Genomic DNA, 21,995 nt, shown 5'->3' with positions numbered 1-21,995 from the left:
AGAACTCAGAAATAAAACCACATAAATATGGACAGATAATTTTTGACAAAGAAGCAAAAAAAAAAAAAAAATGCAATGGAGAAAAGACAGCCTCTTCAATAAATGCTGCTGGCAGAATTGGAAAGCCACGTGCAAAAGAATGAAACTGGACTGCTATCTGTCACCATGTACCAAAATTAATTCAAAATGGATCAAAGACTTAAGCATAAGACCTGAAACAATAAACTGCAGAGAAGAAAACATAGGTACTAAACTTATGGACCTTGGGTTCAAAGAGCATTTCATGAATTTGACTCCAAAGGCAAGGGAAGTAAAAGCTAAAATAAATGAATGGGACTATATCAAATTTAAAAGCCTCTGCACAGCAAAAGAAACCATCGACAAAATAAAGAGGCAACCAACTGAATGGGAGAAGATTTTTGCAAACAGTGCCTCCAAAAATGGGCTAATATCCAAAATATACAAGGAACTCATGCAACTCAACAACAAAAACATGAACAACTCAATTGAAAAATGGGCAGAGAACCTGAAGAGACATTTCTCCAAAGAGGACATACAAATGACAAATAGATATGAAAAAATGCTCAACATCACTAATCATCAGAGAAATGCAAATAAAAACCACAATGAGATATCACCTCACCCGTCAGAATGGCTATCATCAACAAGACAAATAGTAACAAGTGTTAGAGAGGCTGCGGAGAAAAAGGAACCCTCATACACTGTTGGTGGGAATGCAGACTGGTGCAGCTGCTATAGAAGGCAGTGTGGAGGTTCCTCAAAAAATTACGAATAGAATTGCCATATGACCCAGCAATCCCTCTCCTGGGTATCTACCCAAAAAATCTGAAAACGTTTATCCATAAAGACACGTGTGCTCCAATGTTCATTGCAGCTTTATTTATGGTGGCCAAGACATGGAAACAACCAAAATGTCCTTCAATAGATGAATGGATAAAGAAGTTGTGGTATATATACACAATGGAATACTATTCGGCAGTAAGAAAAGATGAAATAGGACAATTTGTGACAACATGGATGGATCTTGAGAGTGTAATGCTGAGCGAAATAAGTCAGACAGAAAAAGCAGAGAACCATGTGATTTCACTGATATGTGGTATATGAACCAAAAACAACAAAAGAACAAGACAAACGAGAAACAAAAACTCATAGACACAGACAATAGTTTAGTGGTTACCAGAGGGTAAAGGGGAAGTGGGGGGTAGATGAGGGTAAAGGGGATCAAATATATGGTGATGGAAGGAGAACTGACTCTGGGTCATGAACACACAATGGGATTTATAAATGATGTAATACAGAATTGTACACCTGAAATCTATGTAACTTTACTGCCAATTGTCACCCCAATAAACTTTAATTAAAAAAGAGAAAGAGGTATACCTCTTGAGAGAATATAAACATTTTCATGAATAATGTTGTATAGTGCCATAATAGTACAGAAACTTCAAAGCAGACTATCATACAGCAGCTTTTGTAAATTCTTTTATTGTCTCCCCACAGCTTCATCAAATTCAATGTCTGTATCCTAATTACCACCTTCCCTCTCACTCTCCCTTGTAACCTAATTCAATATTTTCCAAACTCTGAGTAAGACCCCATTAAAAACACAATTTTGTGGCTCTCAAATAAGTTAAGTAGAGCAGAATAGATCCTCCTTAAGATCTGAAAAATTGGCAAAGTATCACGTTGTGTTTGTGTGTGTATTCCTGTACACACAAACATGCATACTAGTGTGCCTCTCCTTTACAGCTAAATTCTTGAGTTAATTACCAGCAGAAGAATGAATGGTTCCGTGGTCTTTTGTAGCTATAGTCTTATTGTAGTTTGTACCACTGATCTCCATGAACAAAGATTTTATGTGAAACTTTACATGACAAAGAGAAAATCACTTCCTTTCCATATCTCACTGGACTCTGTTCTAGATTTAACTGCTTAGCAACAAAACTCTTTCAATTCTAAATACCATGGCAACAAGTTAAAGGTCTTCCTCATTCTGACCTGGAGGACTCTTGCTCATTAGTGCATTGGGAAATAAGCAAATAAGATCTTCATGAGGTTTGTGGAGCCAAGGGAGTTGGTGAATCCATCCTACCTCTACTCGCTTTGGTTGAGGGAAAAAATCTGGAGACTAGTGACCTGGGCAGAAACACACAGGTGAGAGAGAATTTGTAAAAGTTCAGCCTGCCGGAAGGGAGATGCCAGAACATCATTTGAGTGGGAGGAGGATGTGTGTGGACGCAATGGAAAATAAAGAACTTCACCACAACTACCCCTCTCCCCAGGGCGACACTACATAGGAGTAAGCTGCCTGGAAGCAATAGCAGTGAGCTCTCCCCACAGAAAAGGTCTAAAGAGGTGACCTCTCTCATAATGAAGGTTGAACGTGGTGAGTGACTGTCTGGTTAACCCAGTTGTGGGGGTCATGCTGGAGAAATCTGTTTTTCTATAGCAGCACCCTGACTGATTTCTGAGGAGGGACCTCCAGTGCTGGGAGAAGGAGGAGAAAGGGAAGAAAGCAGATAAGAATACCAAAGGGCGTGCAAGAAATGTGGTTCTTGCTGTTGCTTCAGGAAGTCTGTACATAGTGAGTACTCCACTGGAGGATTTCCCGACTGGCTGCTGGCACCCCCAAAAGTCCGATCACTAAATCCACACCTCCCAACCACTGTGTAGTGGGCACCTTGCACGTACTCCTGTGTGTGGCAGTAAGAGTAAGATGGGTAATTTGAGTGCTCTCAGAAAAATGGTCCAGGGCCTATGGGCAAGGAAGAAACGATAAACTGGAACTTCAATGCCACCTTTTGAAAAAAACAAAGATTTTTCCAACAATCTGGTGAGTTATAAGATTAAGAGAAAAAACAAAGGTTAAGGATTCTGCCATAAGGGAACAAGAAGAGTGGAGCAGTTCTGTGCATCATAAACCTAGGATTCCTAGAGAAACAACACACTACCTTATCTGCAGATAACATGTAGAGACCTTTCAAAAGTGAGAGTAGCCATGCAGAAATACAAGGAACTTAAAAAAAATATCAAGGAAATATGTCATCGCCAAAAGATATCAATAATTCCCCAACACTTGTGCCTGGAGACACGGAATAATGTGATGTAGCTTATGAGGAATTGATAATAGCTATTTTATGAAAACTCAAGGAACCAGAAGAAAACTCAGATCATTGAATGAGATTAGGAAAAAGATAAACAAGCAGAATGAGTTATTTACAAGAAAGATAGAAACCATAACAAAGACACAAACAAATTCTGGAGCTGAAGAATTTAATGAATGAACTTCTGCAGGAGAGCTGGACAGATGGGAGAATAAATGACTTAGAAGATAGGAATTTTGAAATAACACAGTGTGAAAATTAATAAAGGAAACCCCAACTGAAACTGGAGTCAGAAAGGCCTATAATGCAGCTCTTACACCCTACCACTGGACAGAAGATATCAATTACAGACCGTCAACAGGAAGAGACATGCCTTGCACTCGCAAACAGGAAGTGCAACCACTGCTCTCTCCCAGCAGCCATAGGGAAGTTTTTCCTCTTGCTCAGCAACAAGCTCAGCCAATGGAAGTGCCACAGCTCAGCCTGAGGAGCCATCACCTAAACTCTTACTACCCATGAACTTTTGTTTTCCTCTTGCTGCTGATTGCATTGTCCCACTGTCCTTTCTATAGAAGCCTTCCGTCTTATATAACATCTCGGAGTATCTCTCTGCTTGCTAACTGAAATGCTGTCCAATTCAGAATTGTTTAATAAAGCCAATTAGATCTTCAAATTTATTTAAATTTTGTATATTAACAAGTTTTTGGCAGCAGTGGGATCCAAAGCAAACTTCTGATGACATTCAGGGAGAATGAGAAACCCAGGCATGGCACCTGCAAACTCCATTAGAGTTCACAGTCTTTCTCATCATTTCCGAGGATGGTTGGTGAGTTCCTCTTGGTGTGGGATTCATTCTCTTTTTGCATTGGAGCTCCTGACCTAATTGACTTTCTAGTCCAGGGCGTAGTGGGACAGTTTGGAGTTGGCAAAAGATGGTTCCATCCAGAACCTGAAGTTCCCTACCCTTAGTTCATTCTGCAATCCCTTCCCTAGTTTCAATTGAGAGTGTTCATTCACAGGACTTTACAACTTTAGTTCACACTGAAAATTGTTGGTGTATCGGCTGGGATGAGACTGGGTCTGATTTAGTCCCCAGTAACATCTAAACTTGTCCCTGGATTCCACGTTGGAAACTGCTGACAGTTTAGTCTGCAATTACCCATTTGTGTGGAATCTTCTCAAGCTATCCCATTGGGAGCTACTGGTGGCAGCTGCTACTGTTCATTTGTTTGGAATCAGGCCACATTGTCTATTCTCCGAGATCTGGTAGGTCAGTCCTGGAACCAGTCCCTAGTTCGTTGGTTATTGCTAGTGTCCACATTGTTTTCTCCTTGGTTACTGTTAATTTCTGTTAATGGGCACCTGAAGTAAAGGTTAAAGAGCATCTTGGAAGCTATAGGGCTTAAGTATTAATTTGGCTCTGAGGAAACCAAAAGGCCTAGCTGAACTACGTGGGATTCTTCATATCTGGAGTTTAGCACATGCCGCTTTCTGGCCCACCTGCTTATTTTATGGTTAACACCTAGAGTCCCTGATAAACTGCATGTAATTCCCTTAAACAACCAGGAGGAATCTAAAATGAAAATTAGTGGGTTATTTAATACTACAAGAAATATTTACTCTTTGTTCCGACTGAAACCTGTTATTTGAAATGATTTAATAACTTTATGATCAGAAATTTGGCCAAATTGGAAGCTGATAGATAACAGATCCTGGCAGGAACATTTTTAAGTTTTCTTTCCAGATGGTATTTCCAAAATTAATTTGCAAAAGAGCTTTATTTAACTGGGTTGAAGGTCAAGCACTTGTGAAGATTAGCTATTCCAAAAACTCTCAGATATGTAGAAACCAACCTGAATATTTTTTTGAAGTTCACATGATCTAAGATAATCTTTACTAAATAAAAGCTAGTTTAAGTTTCGTAGTTTAATCAAAATCCGCATGTCTTTAGAGTTATCAACTTTGAATGTAATGCAAATAAACACCTTCAATTTACTTGATTTCACTGGTCAAATTTATATTATCTCTTATGAAATTTGCCAGTAAGAAAAATAGCCTGGGGTGATAGCTGTGAAACTTCAAATTTTGTTAAATTAAATAATGGGAAATGTATTGAATACCTAGGTCATTCCCAAATAAGGTAAAGTATCAAATATTAATTATTCTAATAGGTTCATCTACTTTTGGCTTTCTTGCTGAAGACAAACTAATGATAAATTTGGGTCTGTTAGTAAACATGTCTTGTGTTTTATTAAAATATTGTACTATGAAGTGATATATGTTTCTACAAATTATAGGAAGTATTTATAATTCTGTCAATCCACAAAGTGCTAATGTAAAATTACTGGGAAACAGCTCTGTACGCAAGGAAAGTAGGATGTGTTTTTGACTAAGGCAAGGTATGAGATATGGAGATGAATTCTTGTTAAGGGAAATGAGAATAATTTTGCCAATGAGAACTTCTGGTTATAAAGGACAAACTAAAGGCATACAAAATGTTGATGAGAGATAGAGATAATTCAACCTTTTAGTCAACTTGGCTAAGAATTGAATTGCTATTATAAGGGTTTTAAAATAAGCCTTAGGTATCAATAATATACTTATGTTTAAGTAAAACTAAAACTTGATTTTCTTTCATCAGCCTATAGGACAAAGTGTTCTTGGACTATTGGTCTGTTCCTGATAAGATACTGTGAAAAGTTTTCTGCCTGGAGAGCAAAGATTTTGTCTTACCAATCACACTTTGTACTGTCTTCATCAGGCCTTTGATTGCTTAATACCAAGCCTTCTTAATATGAAAGGAACTAAGTTTTGCTCTGAACTATGTAACCTTCTGTATTTGCCTTTGAAGTACTATGTCATAATGACATGTGTTCCTATTTAGTCAACCTCTGCAGATCCTTTGTTGCCTCATGCTAATATGAACAGCTACCATAAGTCTCTAATGTTTACTTCCCCAGATAACAATTCAAAGGATCCTGTTGGTCATAGTCTAGAGTCTGGTGACTGGGTATTCTAGAAATGTCATCAGAGGAAGACAGTCCTCAAGCCCCATTGGAAGGGACTTTACCAAATACACCTGACCACTGACACCACTGCAAAACTAGAGAATATATGGAGCCTGGGATACACAATTAAATGCTAAAGAAGTCTCCACCTGACCTCTAATGATCTTGTACAGAAACTGGAAATATCTGAATCAAATTGATGAGGAAGAGAAGTAGCTGACATTGAATTAGACTGCTTCTGCCAAAACCTACTTTAGCTAAACATGAAGTCTTTTTATCTTTTCTCTCTTTCCTTTACTCGGATATGACCTGAAATGATAATACTCTCTCTCAATCCCCACATCCCCAAAGTTAGTTAGCTCCTAATAAGGTAATCCTAGCTTGGCACTTTTTGGTGATCTCCAACTGAATATAGACCTTGAATGAGACCACCATGAGTTCCCCACACTACCCTTTCTTGTTACTCAAATGTGGTCTCAAGCAGTTTCTGGTCTGTGTACTTTCCCTCCAACGAGGGACATGAAACTCAGGAAATGTCCTTCCTAGCAATGAGGGACAAAATAATTAAAAAAAAAAAGAAAAGCTACTGAATTCAACAACACTGATTCTTGATCAGTGATGATTTTGGAAAAAGATCTTGGTCAAAAGCGGAGGGCGGTGCTGGGGGGAACTGAGAAAATTAATGAAGGAAACCCCTATAAAATTAAAGCTGGGAAGGCTTCTAGCGGGATCTCTCACAGGCCCCACCATTTGATGGCAGCTACTTTAACCACAAAGATGCCAAGTACAGACACCAACAAGAAGAGATGTACCTTACACTCCCGAACAGTAAGTGCAAGTATTTTATTACCCCAGCAGGAAAAAAGGAAGATTTGCCTTTCCCAGCAGCAAGCCCAGACAATGGAAATGCCACAGCTCAGCTAATGAGCAGCCATCGTCACCTGAACTCTTTCCTCTAACGAACTTTTATTTTTCGCTTGCTGATGACTGCCTTGTCCCACCTTCCTTCCTATAAAAGACTTGTGTCTTGTGTAACCTCTTGGAGTAGCTTTCTGCTTGCTAGATGAGAAGCTTCTTGATTCATAAGATGTTTAATAAATCCACTTAGATGTTCAGACATAATTACATTTTATTTATTAACAACAGTTACAATGAAAAGAGAAACTAATTGAAATGAGCAGAGAAAGCCTACATGATCTATGGGATTCAATCCAAAGGAGGAACATCGAAATAATTGTGATTCCAGAAGGAAAGGAAAGGGAGAATGGGGTAGAAAATTTAGTTAAAGAACTAATAGCTGAAAACTTTCAATGTCTGGGGATAATTGGACATCCAAGTTCAAAAAGCTAATGTACCACCCTATTATATCAATGACAAAAGACATTCTCCAAGTTGCACTATAATGAAACCATCAAAAGCATAGATAAAGAATTCTAAAGACAGCCAGGAAAAAAAAAAAGTGTAACTTACAAAGGAACCCCCATTATGCTATCAGTGGATTTCTCAGCCCAAACCCTATAGGCCAGGAGAAAATGAAATGGCATATTCAAAGTGCTAAAAGACAAAAATTGCCAATTGAGAAACTCTGCCATTCAAAGTTCTTCTTCAGATTTGAGGAGGAAATAAAGACTTTCCCAGATACACAAAAGCTGAGGGAATTCATCACTAGATCTGGCTTGCAAGGAGTGCTTAGAGTTCTTCAAGCTGAAATGAAAATACTGAAAGTAGCCACATAAAAATATACAAAAATACAGAACACACTGATAAAGGTGGAGATACATAGTCAGATATAGAAAACTCCAATTGTATAGTAGGATGGTATATTCATCACTTAACAATAAAGGAAGAGACATGCTTTGCACTCTCAAATAGGAAGTGCAAGTACTTTACTACCCCGGGAGGGGAAAGAAAGATTTTAGGTTAAAGAAGAAGAGATAGCAAAACAACAACAAAAAACACACACAAAACACAACAACAACAACAAAAAGTATCGCTACTATAGATTGTTAACAAACGCACAGCAAAAAAAGAGGTAATTGTGACATCAAAAATATAAAAAGAGAGAGTAAAAGGATTGTGCCTTGATAGGCAAATAAAGGTAAGTCTCTATCAGCACAAAAGGAACTGTTTTGTCTGTGAGATGTTTGCTGTAATCCTCATGGTAACCATAAAGCAAAAATCTAGAGTAGATTCATGAAAACTAAACAAACAAACAAACAACAACAGCACCCCCCCCCCGCCCCCCGAGAGAAACAGAGGATACTGCTGTGGAAAATCATTGATTTAAAAGGTAGCCAGAAATCAAGGGAAAAAGAAAAAATGGACTGTGTAGATGCCTGACCAATGCACTATGCAAAGCTGAAGTGGAATACTATTGAATGTCAACTATAATTATGTATGTATTCATGGGATGTGGAATACAGCGCAGGGAAGATAGTCAATGGTATTGTAACAGCTATATAAGATGTTAGAGGGGTAGTAGATTGGGGGAGGTTATCACTTTGTGAAGGGTGTAAATGTCTAATTATTACATTGCTTTGTACACCTGGAACTAATAAAAAAAGAAAACAGAAACAATTGAAATACGAAACAAACAGAAACCTATCAATAAGATGGCAATAGTAAGTACTTAACATACCAATAATCACTCTAAATTTAAATGGACTAACATCACCCATCAAAAAACACAGGCTGGCTAACTGGATTAAAAAAACAACAACAAGACTCTACTGTACACTGCCTACAAGACACTCATTTTAACTTTAAAAGTACACATAGGCTCAACGTGTATACATTTTTTTTGGCATATATATATATATATATACATATATGGAGAGAGAAAGAGAGACAGAGAGAGAGAGAGAGAGAAGTTAAATGTAAAGCAAAGTGAAGGAAGAATATAATAATATAAGCATAAATCACTAAAATAGAAGACATAAAACAATAGAAAAAAATAAACTTGAATGTAGATGTAAAGAAACTGAATGCAACGTGTTAGTCAGTTTGGGAAATAGTGTGACGATTTCTTTAAAAGTTACACATAAACTTACCATATGACCTAAGCGAAATAAAAACATATGTCCACACAGAGACATGTACTTGAAAATGAAAGAGAAATTACACATATTAATGAAAACTTGAAAACAAAATATACTATGAACTGGTGAATAGTTATTGTGCTCTTGCTCCAGTATCTGGATCACCTTGACATTACTTATAGTTTCTCCTTTTCTTTTTCTTCTCTTAGTAATAAGTCATAACTTTTAACTCTTGGGATATATGGTAATGATCTGCTGTATGCAGCAAATTGGTATAAACAACCAAAGAAGCTCCTGATGGCTGCTCTAGAGAGTTTTCTCTTTTTGCTCTGTGAGGAGGATAGGCCAAGACACCGATGACCTAAATCCAGTCTTGGATTGCGCTAGATCATAGGTGTTTGAGATTTTAGTAAACATTGGCAAGTTCTCCTTTCCTTGTGTTGTTCAGGCATGGGTCTGCTAGATTTTGAATCGTGAGTTTTTGTGATTTTCTTTTCTCAGCTTTGAAAGATGATGGGGGGTTCATCTCTATCACTTAGGGGTTTATTACCCAGTTGTCTAACTGCTTGCCACATGCAACATCAAAATCACATAAGTATATTACGGGGAGACAGTACAGGTGCTTGAATAAGCCTCCCTTTGTTATGTCTTGTGTGTAAAATCTACCGTGATTTCAGGGAACTATGCTTTTGAGAAATTTCAGACAAGCTCACCAGGATCCCCCAGAGCTCTGAAAATAAGCAAATGTGACTTGGAGAAAAATGACTGTGAATTAGAGAGGCCCCTCAGTGTCTAATTTGTGAATCTATGTAAACCTGTGTAGTAATGGAGGACGTTGGGAATTTCTCTTTCTCTCAGAGGAAGGCCTCTCACTGGGCCAAAGCTAAGGCTCAATTCACACCCAGCGACACCAAGTGCATAGAGGGAAAAATGGCTGGGAAGACTCAACGCTTTTCAGAATGATTTCTCTGCCTGGAATTGTAGGTCATCTACTCCACATTGCTTCCTTAGCACTCTGATGTCCTGAGCTATGGTTCTTACAATGTAATTGGGATTTGGAGGTTTTGATCCCACAAAAGCAACTGGTCCGTTATTACTAATATATTCTACATACAACTGTAAGAATCTTCTCCATTCTATTTTGTAAGTAAAGTCATGAAGGAGTTGAGTGGCATGTATTGTTTCTTGTATTTTCAGATTTTGAAGTAATTCTATTTAAGTGTAAATCATGCCCACAAGATGGTAAAGGGCAGTGTTGTAAAACATTCAAACGCTTCTGGTGGCAGACTCCTTTCTGTGTTCTCCATTGTACTAAGAGAATATTGTCTCCACTGAGATCTGTCAAAATAGGAAATCACACCACTGAGATAACTATGAGTTATTAACAAGTGATGTAGCTATTGCTTCTAGGACTGGAAATCAAAGGGAAGAGGTGGGGTTATTGGAACATCTGCCTTTGGAATAAGTCCCATGGATCTAGCACTCTAACCTCTGAGGAGAAGGTTAGCTAACCTGGTTTTTGGAACCTCAGGGATTTGGTGGAGGACTCAAATACCTGACACTCTAGATGCTTGGTAGCTGTGCCAGTGTCTCTGAGGCTGATAGTACTGTTGGCTCTGGAGTTACTAAAAAATATGTATACATAATTATTACATATAAATATATAATTATAACATTATATATTATATACATAGTAATAATGTCAGAATTAGTTACTGTCTTTGCAAAGGTGAGAAATATTAATGAGGCAACACTGGCATGAACAGTGATCAAAAATTTCCCAGGTTTCCAGCCTCCCTCCAGTTCCGCATTATTGCAGAGGACTGGCAAAGAAGAAGTTTGATGTGTATGTTTACATTCCCTGTGTGACAAAGCAGAGTACAAATGGGTAGGAGGGTTGGAATTGAGACAGCAAATTAAAAACACATGCATACACATTATTCATGAGCTGTGCCTTTGCTCAGGAAACACGGAGGCTCATTCTACGAAAAATTAAACACTAAAATTATTTAAAATAATGGAAAGTAGAAATAATTCAGGAATTAGCATATTTTTCTAATGTTTAATGGCCAATGTTTATGATCCCAAATAATAAAAACCCTTGGGGATTCTGTCAATGATCTTCCACACATTCTGCAACATTTGAGGAGACAAAAACTTAATACATGCGAATTCTCCTAAAGATTTGGCTTTCTTTTTGAAATTTTAATTTTTTGCTATACTTTCTAAGATACAGTCAAAACATTTTGCTGTTCTAACTCAGATGGAATCGGAACATTTTGCTCCTCTTCTGTAGGTAAAACCTTGATTGTTGCTCTTCTTAGTTGAGTTGGAGATGGAACATTTTGCTTTTCTCCTTGAGGTGAACTAGGAACACTCTGCTCTTCACTCTTATCTGTTGGTTTTCGTCTCAGAGTAAACACAAGTAAAATGAATAATAAAAGAAAACAGGAAATAAACCAAAGTGCTAGCAGAAAACTGTACCATTCCTCCCATTCTTTGTCTTTTCTCTTAGGGGGTGGGCCACTATCAATACTACCTCCATTGCCATCTTGCAGGCAGTTGGGAGGGTCCCACTCATAGTTGCAGTGGCAATGATGTCTGTTGTTACAGACTCCTTTCAGATTGCAGGTCTCAGATGAACAATCACTTGCCAGAAGTGACCTAGGGACACACTTCCTTTGGATGCAGATATGTTCTGCACCACACTCGGTTCCATCTTTCACTTCACCAATGTCAGGTATGTTCATCCCCAGATGATAGTCAGTGCCCCAGCAGGTGACATTATTGAAGTGAGTCCAATGTACAGTAGAATGATCTTGCAGAAGGGGAATTTCTGTCACATTGTCACACTGAACCCTCCCACACAGGATGTCTGAGATGTTACATCGCACATATATAGAGCCATGAATACCACAGTGACCAAAACGGTCACCTTGGGTGTTCACTTTCGTGTAGCAACTCTGATTTGCACTCTTGGCCTCTTTGCCAAAAATTTTCTTACACTGTTCTTCACGGTTATTGCATCTCTTTTCATAACAGTAGCCACCGCCCAGGCATGGGATCCCATCCTGCACATACACGTCTTCTGGACAGTGATGGGATGTCCCATTGCACCACTCTGGAAGATCACATACATTTTCCTCTTTTCTACACACATTGCCTGATGGCATGATCTGGCAGTCTTTGCAACAAAGCCCAAAAGCACAAGCAGCCCCAGGTGCCAGCATGCAGTTAGACTGACAACATGGATCTTTCATACACAAATGTAAAGCGCCACAGTCACACTCTTCTCCTTCTTCAACCACACCGTTTCCACACTCAGTAAGTGTGAAGATGTTCCCTAAATTTGATTGAGTGTATAAACATTTTCGTTTTGCAATGGTGTCTACGAATTGAGCATAACTGCAGTTGCTGAATCTAGTTGCTTTTTGTTTTGATGGAAACATAATGCAGCTCTGATGTCCACATACACAAGGGTATTTATCATGGTCCATACCCAAATTATGACCGATCTCATGTGTCACAATGTATGCAAAATCATATAAATTGTCAGTTAAGAAACTATCAACTCCACAGTTAAGATGAGGGTTACATACAGTTCCAAGATAAGCTAAGCCAAGATTAATACCATAGTTCTGCTTTACAAAAACATGTGCAACATCATGGGGTAAGCGCTGATGAAAGCCACCTTTCTTCCAGGTGCAAAAGTCTGGCAGAAACGTAACTATATCATCAGTTGGAATGAGGTTTCCTTCAGTCCATATCTCAATTCCTATTAGAACCATATTAACATCCAGTGGATTATAAAAGTTATCTATTCCATTGATAACAAGGACTATTTCCTTATATATATTTGAGGTGTTACTTTCGCGATGCAGATATCGATTGTGATCCACTACCACCGCCAGTTCAAGAAACATCGTGTGGGTCCACCAGCCTTCATATCCACTTTGCAGCAGAGTATAATTAACACTGTATTGTAGCTTCAATTGTCGCGCTATTTCTTCATCTGTTAATCCACATCTCATGGGTGGGAACTGTGTCTCCTCACTGCTCGTCTTATACACGAGATGTTCAAATGTAGTAGAAAGCATTTTGGGCTCAATTTCATAAACAATGTCATTCGTCTGTATTATTCCTTGAAAGCCCCCAAAACAGGTACTGAGGGCAACCAGGGATATTGGGTCCCCCTCCACATACCCATGATAGTAGCAGTCATTCTGGACAAAAGGCTGGTCCTCAATGAGAGCGCCCTGGTCTGTGTAGGTGAACACTGGCAGGTGTCTGGACAGCAAATGCTTGTTGATCTTCATGTGGACAATGTGTCTCTGGCCCCCAAAATGCAGTCTGTAGGAGAGCCAGCCTGGAGGCTTCATGCCGATGCCAGTGCCTTTTACCTTTTGGGGAATCACCACTTCTGGGGTACTATGGTGTTGGGAGTGTGCAACTTGGGAACATTCAGATAGGAACAGAAACATCGCCAGCCAGAGTGGCAGGAGAGTGTTCCTCACATGCACAAGGGCCTCACCCACAGCCATTAGGGAGTCACCATATACAGCCATTGGTGAGAACAAAATGGGATATGCCGGAGCCATCACTGTTCTGTCTCATTCCTCTGAGCTATCTGTATCCAGCACTGGCTTTTAATCTGTTCTCTGGCAGAGTCACACCATCAGAGAAGCACACTACAAGAGAAAATACAAAGAACAGTAGAGATAGAGGTGGGGATTGTGCGCAGGCCAAGGTAGAGGAGGAAGAGGAAGGTAAGGATTAAAATGGGTTAATGTCTGGCTCAAGAGATGACTCAGCATACTGCACGTGTTTACCCTTAAGGAATTGTGAGGCACTGTGAGACTGTGGATGTACAAGAGAATGGTGATTGGCCAGCCATAGGCTGACAGTTTGTGAAACCAGACGAAGGACACATAGTGATTAATGATACTGTTCTTCAAATACATGAATATGTGTGAACATTTTCACAATAAATATACCAGGGATGGAGGTGCCAAAAAAATGTATACACATGATTTGTATTTACCTTTTGTTATAGGTATATATTGAATATTACAATTTTAATACAGTTTTTTCCTTTCTTAAAATGTGTATACATTTTTTTTGGAACCCTCTGTATAAAACAAAGAGTCTTAATGGAAAGGTAAATATATATCATGTTTTGAGAGGGAGCCTCTATACACCTTGACTTGGTATAAATATTTATATATAGTTTTTTCTTTCAATTTAAAATGATAAATCATTTAGTCACATTACTCAACAGAGATATATAAAAATACATATATCATTATTTTTTCTTATTGTCCTTTATATATATCCATGCAACAAATTATTACTTGTCTTATCTCCTTCCTGTGTTCCTCTTTTCATTTAATTCTGCCAAACTGCAAGGAGCATAGTATCAACTGGGCTTCACATTGTTGACCGGCATGTTTTAAGTAGGGATTTAAATAGAATTAAGTAGGGATAAAGAGCTTTCCATGAAAAAGTGTGCTATTGCTTTTCATGAAAGGAAGATTCCATAAGTAATGAAAATGATTCCAGAGAATAAATGTCCAGTATGTGGAATTGTTTTGTTTTGTTTTGTTTTGTTTTTTTAAATAAGCAGAAATGAGTAAACAAGGAGATGATAGGTTCTTAACTGGGCATTGTTCAGTTTTATATTATCTACTATGGGAAGTGGATTTGATCAGTATGTTTTGGATCTCTCATAGCAGACTTTACTTTCCTGTGTTTTTTTCAATTTTTACAGGGGTCCTTGATGTCTTTACTTAAAGAACACTTGAGTACTTTAATGATCTGATGATGACTGTGGATATTCACACTAGATAAATAAAAATTGACATGTATATGTAAAATATGGAATGCAATTTTACAAATTTCTAATGTGTATCTTTGCCTCAACTACTCTTTCTAAATTTGTGCTCAAAACAATTCACTTATTTAGGCTTGTATTATACATGTTTCCCAAGTGAGTGCTCCAGTGTCTGCACATTATCTTGTTTTATTAGTATTTTAATTAATATTTTATTCAAGGAAGAAAATAATAAATCAGTATTGTCAGATAAGCATTGTGCTCGTGCTAGATTTCTCATTTTCACAAATATGTGAAATATTTGTATTATTGGGGCAAATATTTTTGTATTTGTATTTTTCATACAAGATATGTATGTGTGTATTTGTTTATGTACATACATCTGTATAAAGATTGAATGCAAGAGTTTGTTGCCTTGCAATCCTAAAACTGTGAAGATTTAGATGTTTTTGCCCCATAAGACAATATTGCCTTCCCCAAAGCTTTCCTTCATCCTTTTGGGATTATTGATTTCCTTTGCATTTCTGAAGGTACTTTATTTTGCCTTCAGTACACATCCAACCTCAACTGTTATCCTTCTACTTTGATTTTATTCCATTTTCTATGGTGTTGAAAAATGTTCTTCTTCTTAAGAGTATAATCAAATATAAACATATTTAAGTAACATCCATCTAATCCATTGTACTTCCCCATCCAATACCACCATTGCCTACTGTCGATTGCACATTATGATACATACTAATAAATGTATAAAGATAATTAATACATTCTTTTTTATATCCCCACAGTTTCATCAAATTGATCAATCTCTGTACCTCAATTACCACCTCCCTTCTCACACATATTTATAGCCTAATTCACTGTTTTCCAAAAAATGAGCAACAATCCACTAAAACAAAATTTTGTAGCTTTCACTCAAGTAAAATATACTAGAATAGTAAATAATAAACGTTATAGATTCCCCCTCAAGATGTGAATACTTGTTAAAGACTCATGTTCTGTTTGCTTATTTTTGCATGTTCATTCATGCATACACAAATACTAGTGCTCCTTTCCCTCATGTGAAATTCTTGAATGACTTACCAGCAATAGAATTAATGGTTCCCGTGGTCCTTTCTAGCTATAGCCATGTTCATAGATCATTTGTACTACCCATCTCTATGAACAAAGATTTTCATTTGGGACCTCACATGAGAATGAATAAAAATCCCCTTCCTTTTTGTCTCTGAATTGGTTAAATTCTAGATCTAGCTACTTAGCAACAAGACTCTCCCAGTTCTACAGACCATGGCAACTGGCTGAAGTCCCTCCTTACTGTGACTCCACTGTCTCCATCAAACTTTAATTCTAACTACTCTTCAATATGAGTAAATTTGACTATATTTCTTATCCCCACCCTATGTACTCTCTACATACAGTACAAACACTTTAGTTTCACTAATTTTGATTATATTGTTGCCCTAGTCCCGGATTATTTCCTCAACATTGAATCATATTGTGGAACACTTAAAGTACTTCAAGTTCCAGAAAAAAGTTTCACCCTATTTAAAATATTCTGCAAGGAATCCAAATGTCAGTAATCATCAGTAACTTCCTTTATAAGGTCAATGAAAGAACAGAGACATTTCATATCTGCACATAACTATATTTCATCTGTTAGGAAAACCATTGTCAGTAAGAAAAGGAAAACAAAATTTAGAAGAAGAGAGAGGTGAGCAAAAAATATAGCAGGAATAAATTTCATAGGTAGATTGACTAGCTCTCAGTTAAAAATTGCCAATGTCGGTAGACCTATATTTAGCAAGTTGGCTGGGGTAAATTGAGGAAGCATGTTATATTATTTATTATCCTTGAGAATTTACCTGTGGCACAGAGAGGTTGCTCATGTTTGCCAGTTTGATACCTGCCAGTGTCTTTCTACTTCCCCTCCAGCTTTTCAAGCCCATCCCAGATTGCACCTTTTCCCTCATTGGAATTTTTCACTTTCTTTCCAGGTTTAATCACAAATAATTTCCAAAAGACAAAATTTGAACTGTGACTGGGTTCATTTCTCTATTAGTTTTCTAGGGCTGCTGTAGCAAAGTACCGCAAAGTGAGTGATTTAACAAAAATGTGTTGCCTGACAACTCTGGAAGATAGAATTCCAATGTCAGGGTTTGCAAGGCTTGGCTCTCTCTGAAGGCTCTAGGGAAGGATCTATTATAGTCTTCAATTCTGTTAGTTCTTTGCCTTGTGGAAGTGTAATTCAATTTTTGCATGATGCTCTTCTGTTCAAATTTGTCTCTTTAATTAGGACACCAGTCATATTGAATTTGAGGTCCACCCTATTCCAGTATTACCTTATCCTACCTAATTACCTCTGTAATGACTCTATTCCCAAATAAGTACATTTTCTGAAGTATTGGAAGTTATATTTCAAAACATGAATTTTAGGGGACACAATTCAAACCATCAGAATCTCTTTGGCTTAATTTAATGGCTGGATAGTGACATTTGATTATCTTGTTATTAAGGCAGGAGAGATGAATGTAAGGAAATATTGATATTTATTATGAAAAATTTCAAATCCTAGAAATTTTTTATATGTTGTAGTCCTAAACAGAAAATGGATTTGTTTGGTCAATGTTAGTTAAATAAGTGACTTTCTTTTCATCACGATAATTGATTACTTATTACGTTTTTCCTCACGTTTTACGTTAGCTTAAAAGATGGTGCACATATTCTATTAGATTTATGCATAATGATTTCATTTTTGGAGTGCTAATGCAAGTGGTATTATATTTTAAATATCAAATTCAGTGGGGACTCACATTACCCAATTTTAAGACTTAATGTAAAACTACCTTAGTCAAAGACAGAGTAATCTGGTGAAGGAGTAGACACATCGATCGATGGAACAGAATAGAGACATCAGAAACAGAAATACGCATATATCCACTGAAATATATCAAATGATTTTGACTAAGTCAACATGACATTGAATGGTAGCAGTATATTCACCCCAAAGTATGCCATTTTGGCATATTGATTATTTTGAATGAAACACACTTAAGAGACAGTTGGTACAGGGAAATCAATCTGATCTTTCTTTGTCCTCCTGAAAGTAGGAGATAAATCTCCCATGTGAAAAATACCCTCCTTGTCTCAACAGGAGGGAAAACATTCTTATTACCAGAGACAGGGAATTTGGGGATGACCTGTTAAACTAACCCTAATCTTCTAGTTACTTCTTCACCATTCTAGCTCAAATCCCTTTGTCTTGTCAATTCATCACAAATTTATTGTCTAAAAGGTAACTCTGGTTAGTACTTTGAGTCTTCATTCCCTTGTGAAAGTTCCCATGTATGTGTAAAAATTTAATAAATTTGTATGCTTTTATCCTGTTAATCTGTTTTTGTCAGTTTAATATTCAGGCCCACGTAGGGAACTTAAGAGGGTTTTCATCCCTTATAGCATTTGATGAAAAAAGAAAAAATGGTCAAAAATAGTACTGGAACATTTAGGCGTCTTATATGCAATATCTACAGATATAGACAAACACCTCACCTTATGCAAGTATTATCTCCATATGACTCAGGAATCTCAAGTAAAATAAAAAATTATAACACTTATAGATGAAAACATTGGGAAAAAAATCTGTGTGCATGGATTTGATGATGATCAGATACATCAAAATTACCATCTATAAATGAAACATTAATAATTGAACTTTACTTAAATTGAAAACTTCAAGAAATATATTAAGAGAATGAAAATACAAGATTCAAAATTTGAAAAGACACATAGATTTCCTATTTGTTAAAAGACATATCAAACATATACAAACTACTTTTAAAACTCAGCAATAAGAAAAAACCTACTCAATTAAAAAAAGAAACAAAGGTGTAATCAGACAGTTTACCAAAGAAGATACAAATAAGTATGTGAAAAATGCACGTTCTGTTTGTTACTAAAAATACAAATTAAAATGATGATTTTATTCTTTTTAATGGCTGAATAATGTTCCATATTTTTTTGGTGTTATATATATATAATACTAAGTGAAATAAAACACATATGCCATCCATATGATCTCACTTCTAGACGAAATCTAAAAAAAAGCTTATATATGCAGAGAACAGATTGGTGGTTGCCAGAGTGGGGTTCAGGAAACATGGGTGAAGGGGGTCAAAAGGCACAAATTACCAGTTATAAAATAAATAATTTATGGGGATATAATGTACAGCATGGTGACTATAGTTAATAATACCATATTGCATCCTTAAAAGTTGCTAAGAGAGTAAATCTTAAAAGTTCTCATCACAATCACAAGGAAAAAAATTATAACTGTCTATTGTGACAGATGTTAACTAGACTTATGGTGATCATTTCACAATATATGCAAATATTGAGTCATTATGTTGTACATATGATATGAAAAAAGAGATCTACTACATGTTGTTAAATAAAAGTTAGAGTATCAAAGGAGCAAGGAAGAATAAGGGGAGAGCAGGAGGAGGAAGAGGAAAGAAAGGAGAAGGAGAAGTTATCAAGTAGTAGTCTTTTGGGTGTCTAAAGTAACTTTACATCATCAGGACCTAGCAAGGTAAATGGCACACGGTAGAACATTCTAGGCTGTGACCTTCTGGAGAAAGTGAATGATAAATTATTTATCATATTATCCTTAAGATACAGATAGTGTCTGGCTCTTAATTAATATTTGATACATACAAGAGAGAGAATAGGGCTTGGGAAAAAATAGAGCAGAGGTAGATTTTACTTGGAATGGGAAATGAAGCAGGAAAAGTTACAAATTCATGGGGCATCAGTCTACACAGATATGAATAAATGATTGAATAAACAAATGAGAGAAAAGAGATAAATGTTCCTTACAAAAACATTCCAAAACCTATATGTAAATATTCCTCTTCCCTTGAACGTAAGCTGGAATTCATTGCTCGCTTCCAAATAACAGAAGATGGAAAGGAGAAAAATAGTAACTTTACAGCAAAGAAATCTGGTAAGTGCCACCTTAACCAAGTGATCAACATTAATCTCACTGTTGACGCCACATTGCTCTCCTGTATACCCTGATATGATGTAATTAAAAAGTTATTTCATCTCTTTAGTACTCTTTCTAAAAATCCATGACTCCAGTCTAATTATGAGACATCAGAAACATCAGAAAAATATTCTACAAAATTACTGACCAGTACTCCTCAAAACTGTCAAAGCCATAACAAACAAAGACTATGAAATAGTCACATATCAGTGATGACTAATGAGATATGATAACTAAATATAATGTGGTACCCTAGACTGGAACCTGGAATAGAAAAAGAATGTTAGTGTAAAAACTAAGGAAATCCAAACAAAGACTAGAGTTTAGTTAGTAGTAAGAGTTGTTTTTTTAGTTTTGACAAATGTAATGTAAGATGCAAGCAGAGGAAACTGGGAGAAGGGTTGCATTGGTTTCTTAGGGCTGCCATAAAAAAGTTACCTCAAACTTAAAATATCAGGAGCTTATTTCTCAAAGTTCTGGAAGCCAAAAGACAGAAATCAAGATGTCAATAGGGTTTGTTCCTTCTGGAGGCTCTGAGGAACAATCCATTGCACACTTCTGTCCCAGCTTCCAGTGCCTTGTGGCCATCTTTGGTCTATCTTGGTTTGTAGCTGCCCATTAAGCTTACATGGCCTGATCCTCTGTCTCTTATAAGGACACTTATCATAGGATTGTAAGCGCACCCTACATCTAAGATCATCTCCTCTCGAGATTCTTAACTTAATTACATCTGCAAAGACCCTGTTTCCAAATAAGGCTTCCTTCACAGTTACTGAGGCTAGGCCTGTTATGTGGGGCTGCTATTTAACTCACTACAGGGGCAAATGGGAAGTCTCTGCACTATCTTTGCAACAACAAAACAAAACAAAAACAATAACACAACAATGAGAAACCACTGCACATCTATTAAGATGGCTAAAATCCCCCAAATTATTAATACCAACTTCTGCAGAGGATGTAGAGCATTAAAAACTCTCATTCATTGCTGGTGTGAGTACAAAACAGAGCAGCCATTTACAAAGACAGTTTGGTAGTTTCTTAAAGCTAAATATAGTCTTTCTGTGTGATCCAGCAGCATCCAACTGAATTGAAAACCTATGTCATGCACTGTTGGTGGGAATGCAGATTAGTGCAGCTGCTAAGGAAGGCAGTGTGGAAGTTCCTCAAAAAATTAAGAATAAAATTGCCATATGACCCAGCAATGCCTCTCCTGGGTATCTACCCAAAAATCTGAAAACATTTGTCTGTAAATATGTATGTGTTCTGATGTTCATTGCAGCTTTATTTATGGTGGCCAAGATATGGAAACAACCAAAGTGTTCTTCGACAGATGTTTGGATAGAGAAGATGTGGTATATATACACAACGGAATACTACTCTGCCATAAGAAAAGGTGAAATACTGCCATTTGTAACAGCATGGATGGATCTTGAGATTATTATGCTAAGCAAAATAAGCCAGACAGAAAAAGTTGAGAACCATATGATTTTACTGATATGTGGGATATAAAACTGAAAGCCACAAAAGAACAAGACAAACAAACAAAAATTCATGGACACAGGCAATAGTTTAGTGGTTATCAGAAGGGCTGGTGGTGGTAGATGAGAGTAAAGGGGGTCAAATATATGGTGATGAAAGGAGAACTGACTCTGGGTGGTGAACACACAATGTGATATATAGATGATGTATTACAGAATTGTGCACTTGAAACCAATGTAATTTCACTTAACCATTGTCACCTCAATAATTTTAATTAAAAAAATTAAGGCATTTCTGATGGAATAAATTGGAATTATAAATAATAAAAAAGAAAACCTATGTTTACACAAAACTGCATAAAAATATTTGTATCTGCTTTAGTAATAATCTCTAAACCTGAAGGCAACAAACACGTCTTTCCGTAGGTGAGTACTTAAACTCTGGTATATCCATACAATGCTATACTTTTCAGTG

The 21,995-nt window shown here is 36.9% G+C and overlaps 2 protein-coding genes across 2 annotated transcripts in view; both read right to left on the bottom strand.

The window, feature by feature from the left end:
• Positions 1–21,995, bottom strand: part of LOC109448109 (disintegrin and metalloproteinase domain-containing protein 20) — an 81,578-nt gene that overhangs the window by 10,136 nt on the left and 49,447 nt on the right. The gene's annotated exons all lie outside the window — the stretch shown is intronic.
• LOC109448108 (disintegrin and metalloproteinase domain-containing protein 20) lies at positions 11,263–13,851 on the bottom strand. The gene has a single exon (XM_019733079.2). The coding sequence runs from the start codon at positions 13,767–13,769 to the stop codon at positions 11,397–11,399; it is 2,373 nt and encodes a 790-aa protein (XP_019588638.2). The 5' UTR covers positions 13,770–13,851; the 3' UTR covers positions 11,263–11,396.

The sequence above is a fragment of the Rhinolophus sinicus genome, linkage group LG07, assembly GCF_036562045.2.
Source record: "Rhinolophus sinicus isolate RSC01 linkage group LG07, ASM3656204v1, whole genome shotgun sequence".
Classification (NCBI taxonomy): domain Eukaryota; kingdom Metazoa; phylum Chordata; class Mammalia; order Chiroptera; family Rhinolophidae; genus Rhinolophus; species Rhinolophus sinicus.
The sequence above is the reverse complement of the archived record's forward strand: the minus strand, read 5'-3'. Positions and strand labels throughout refer to the sequence as shown.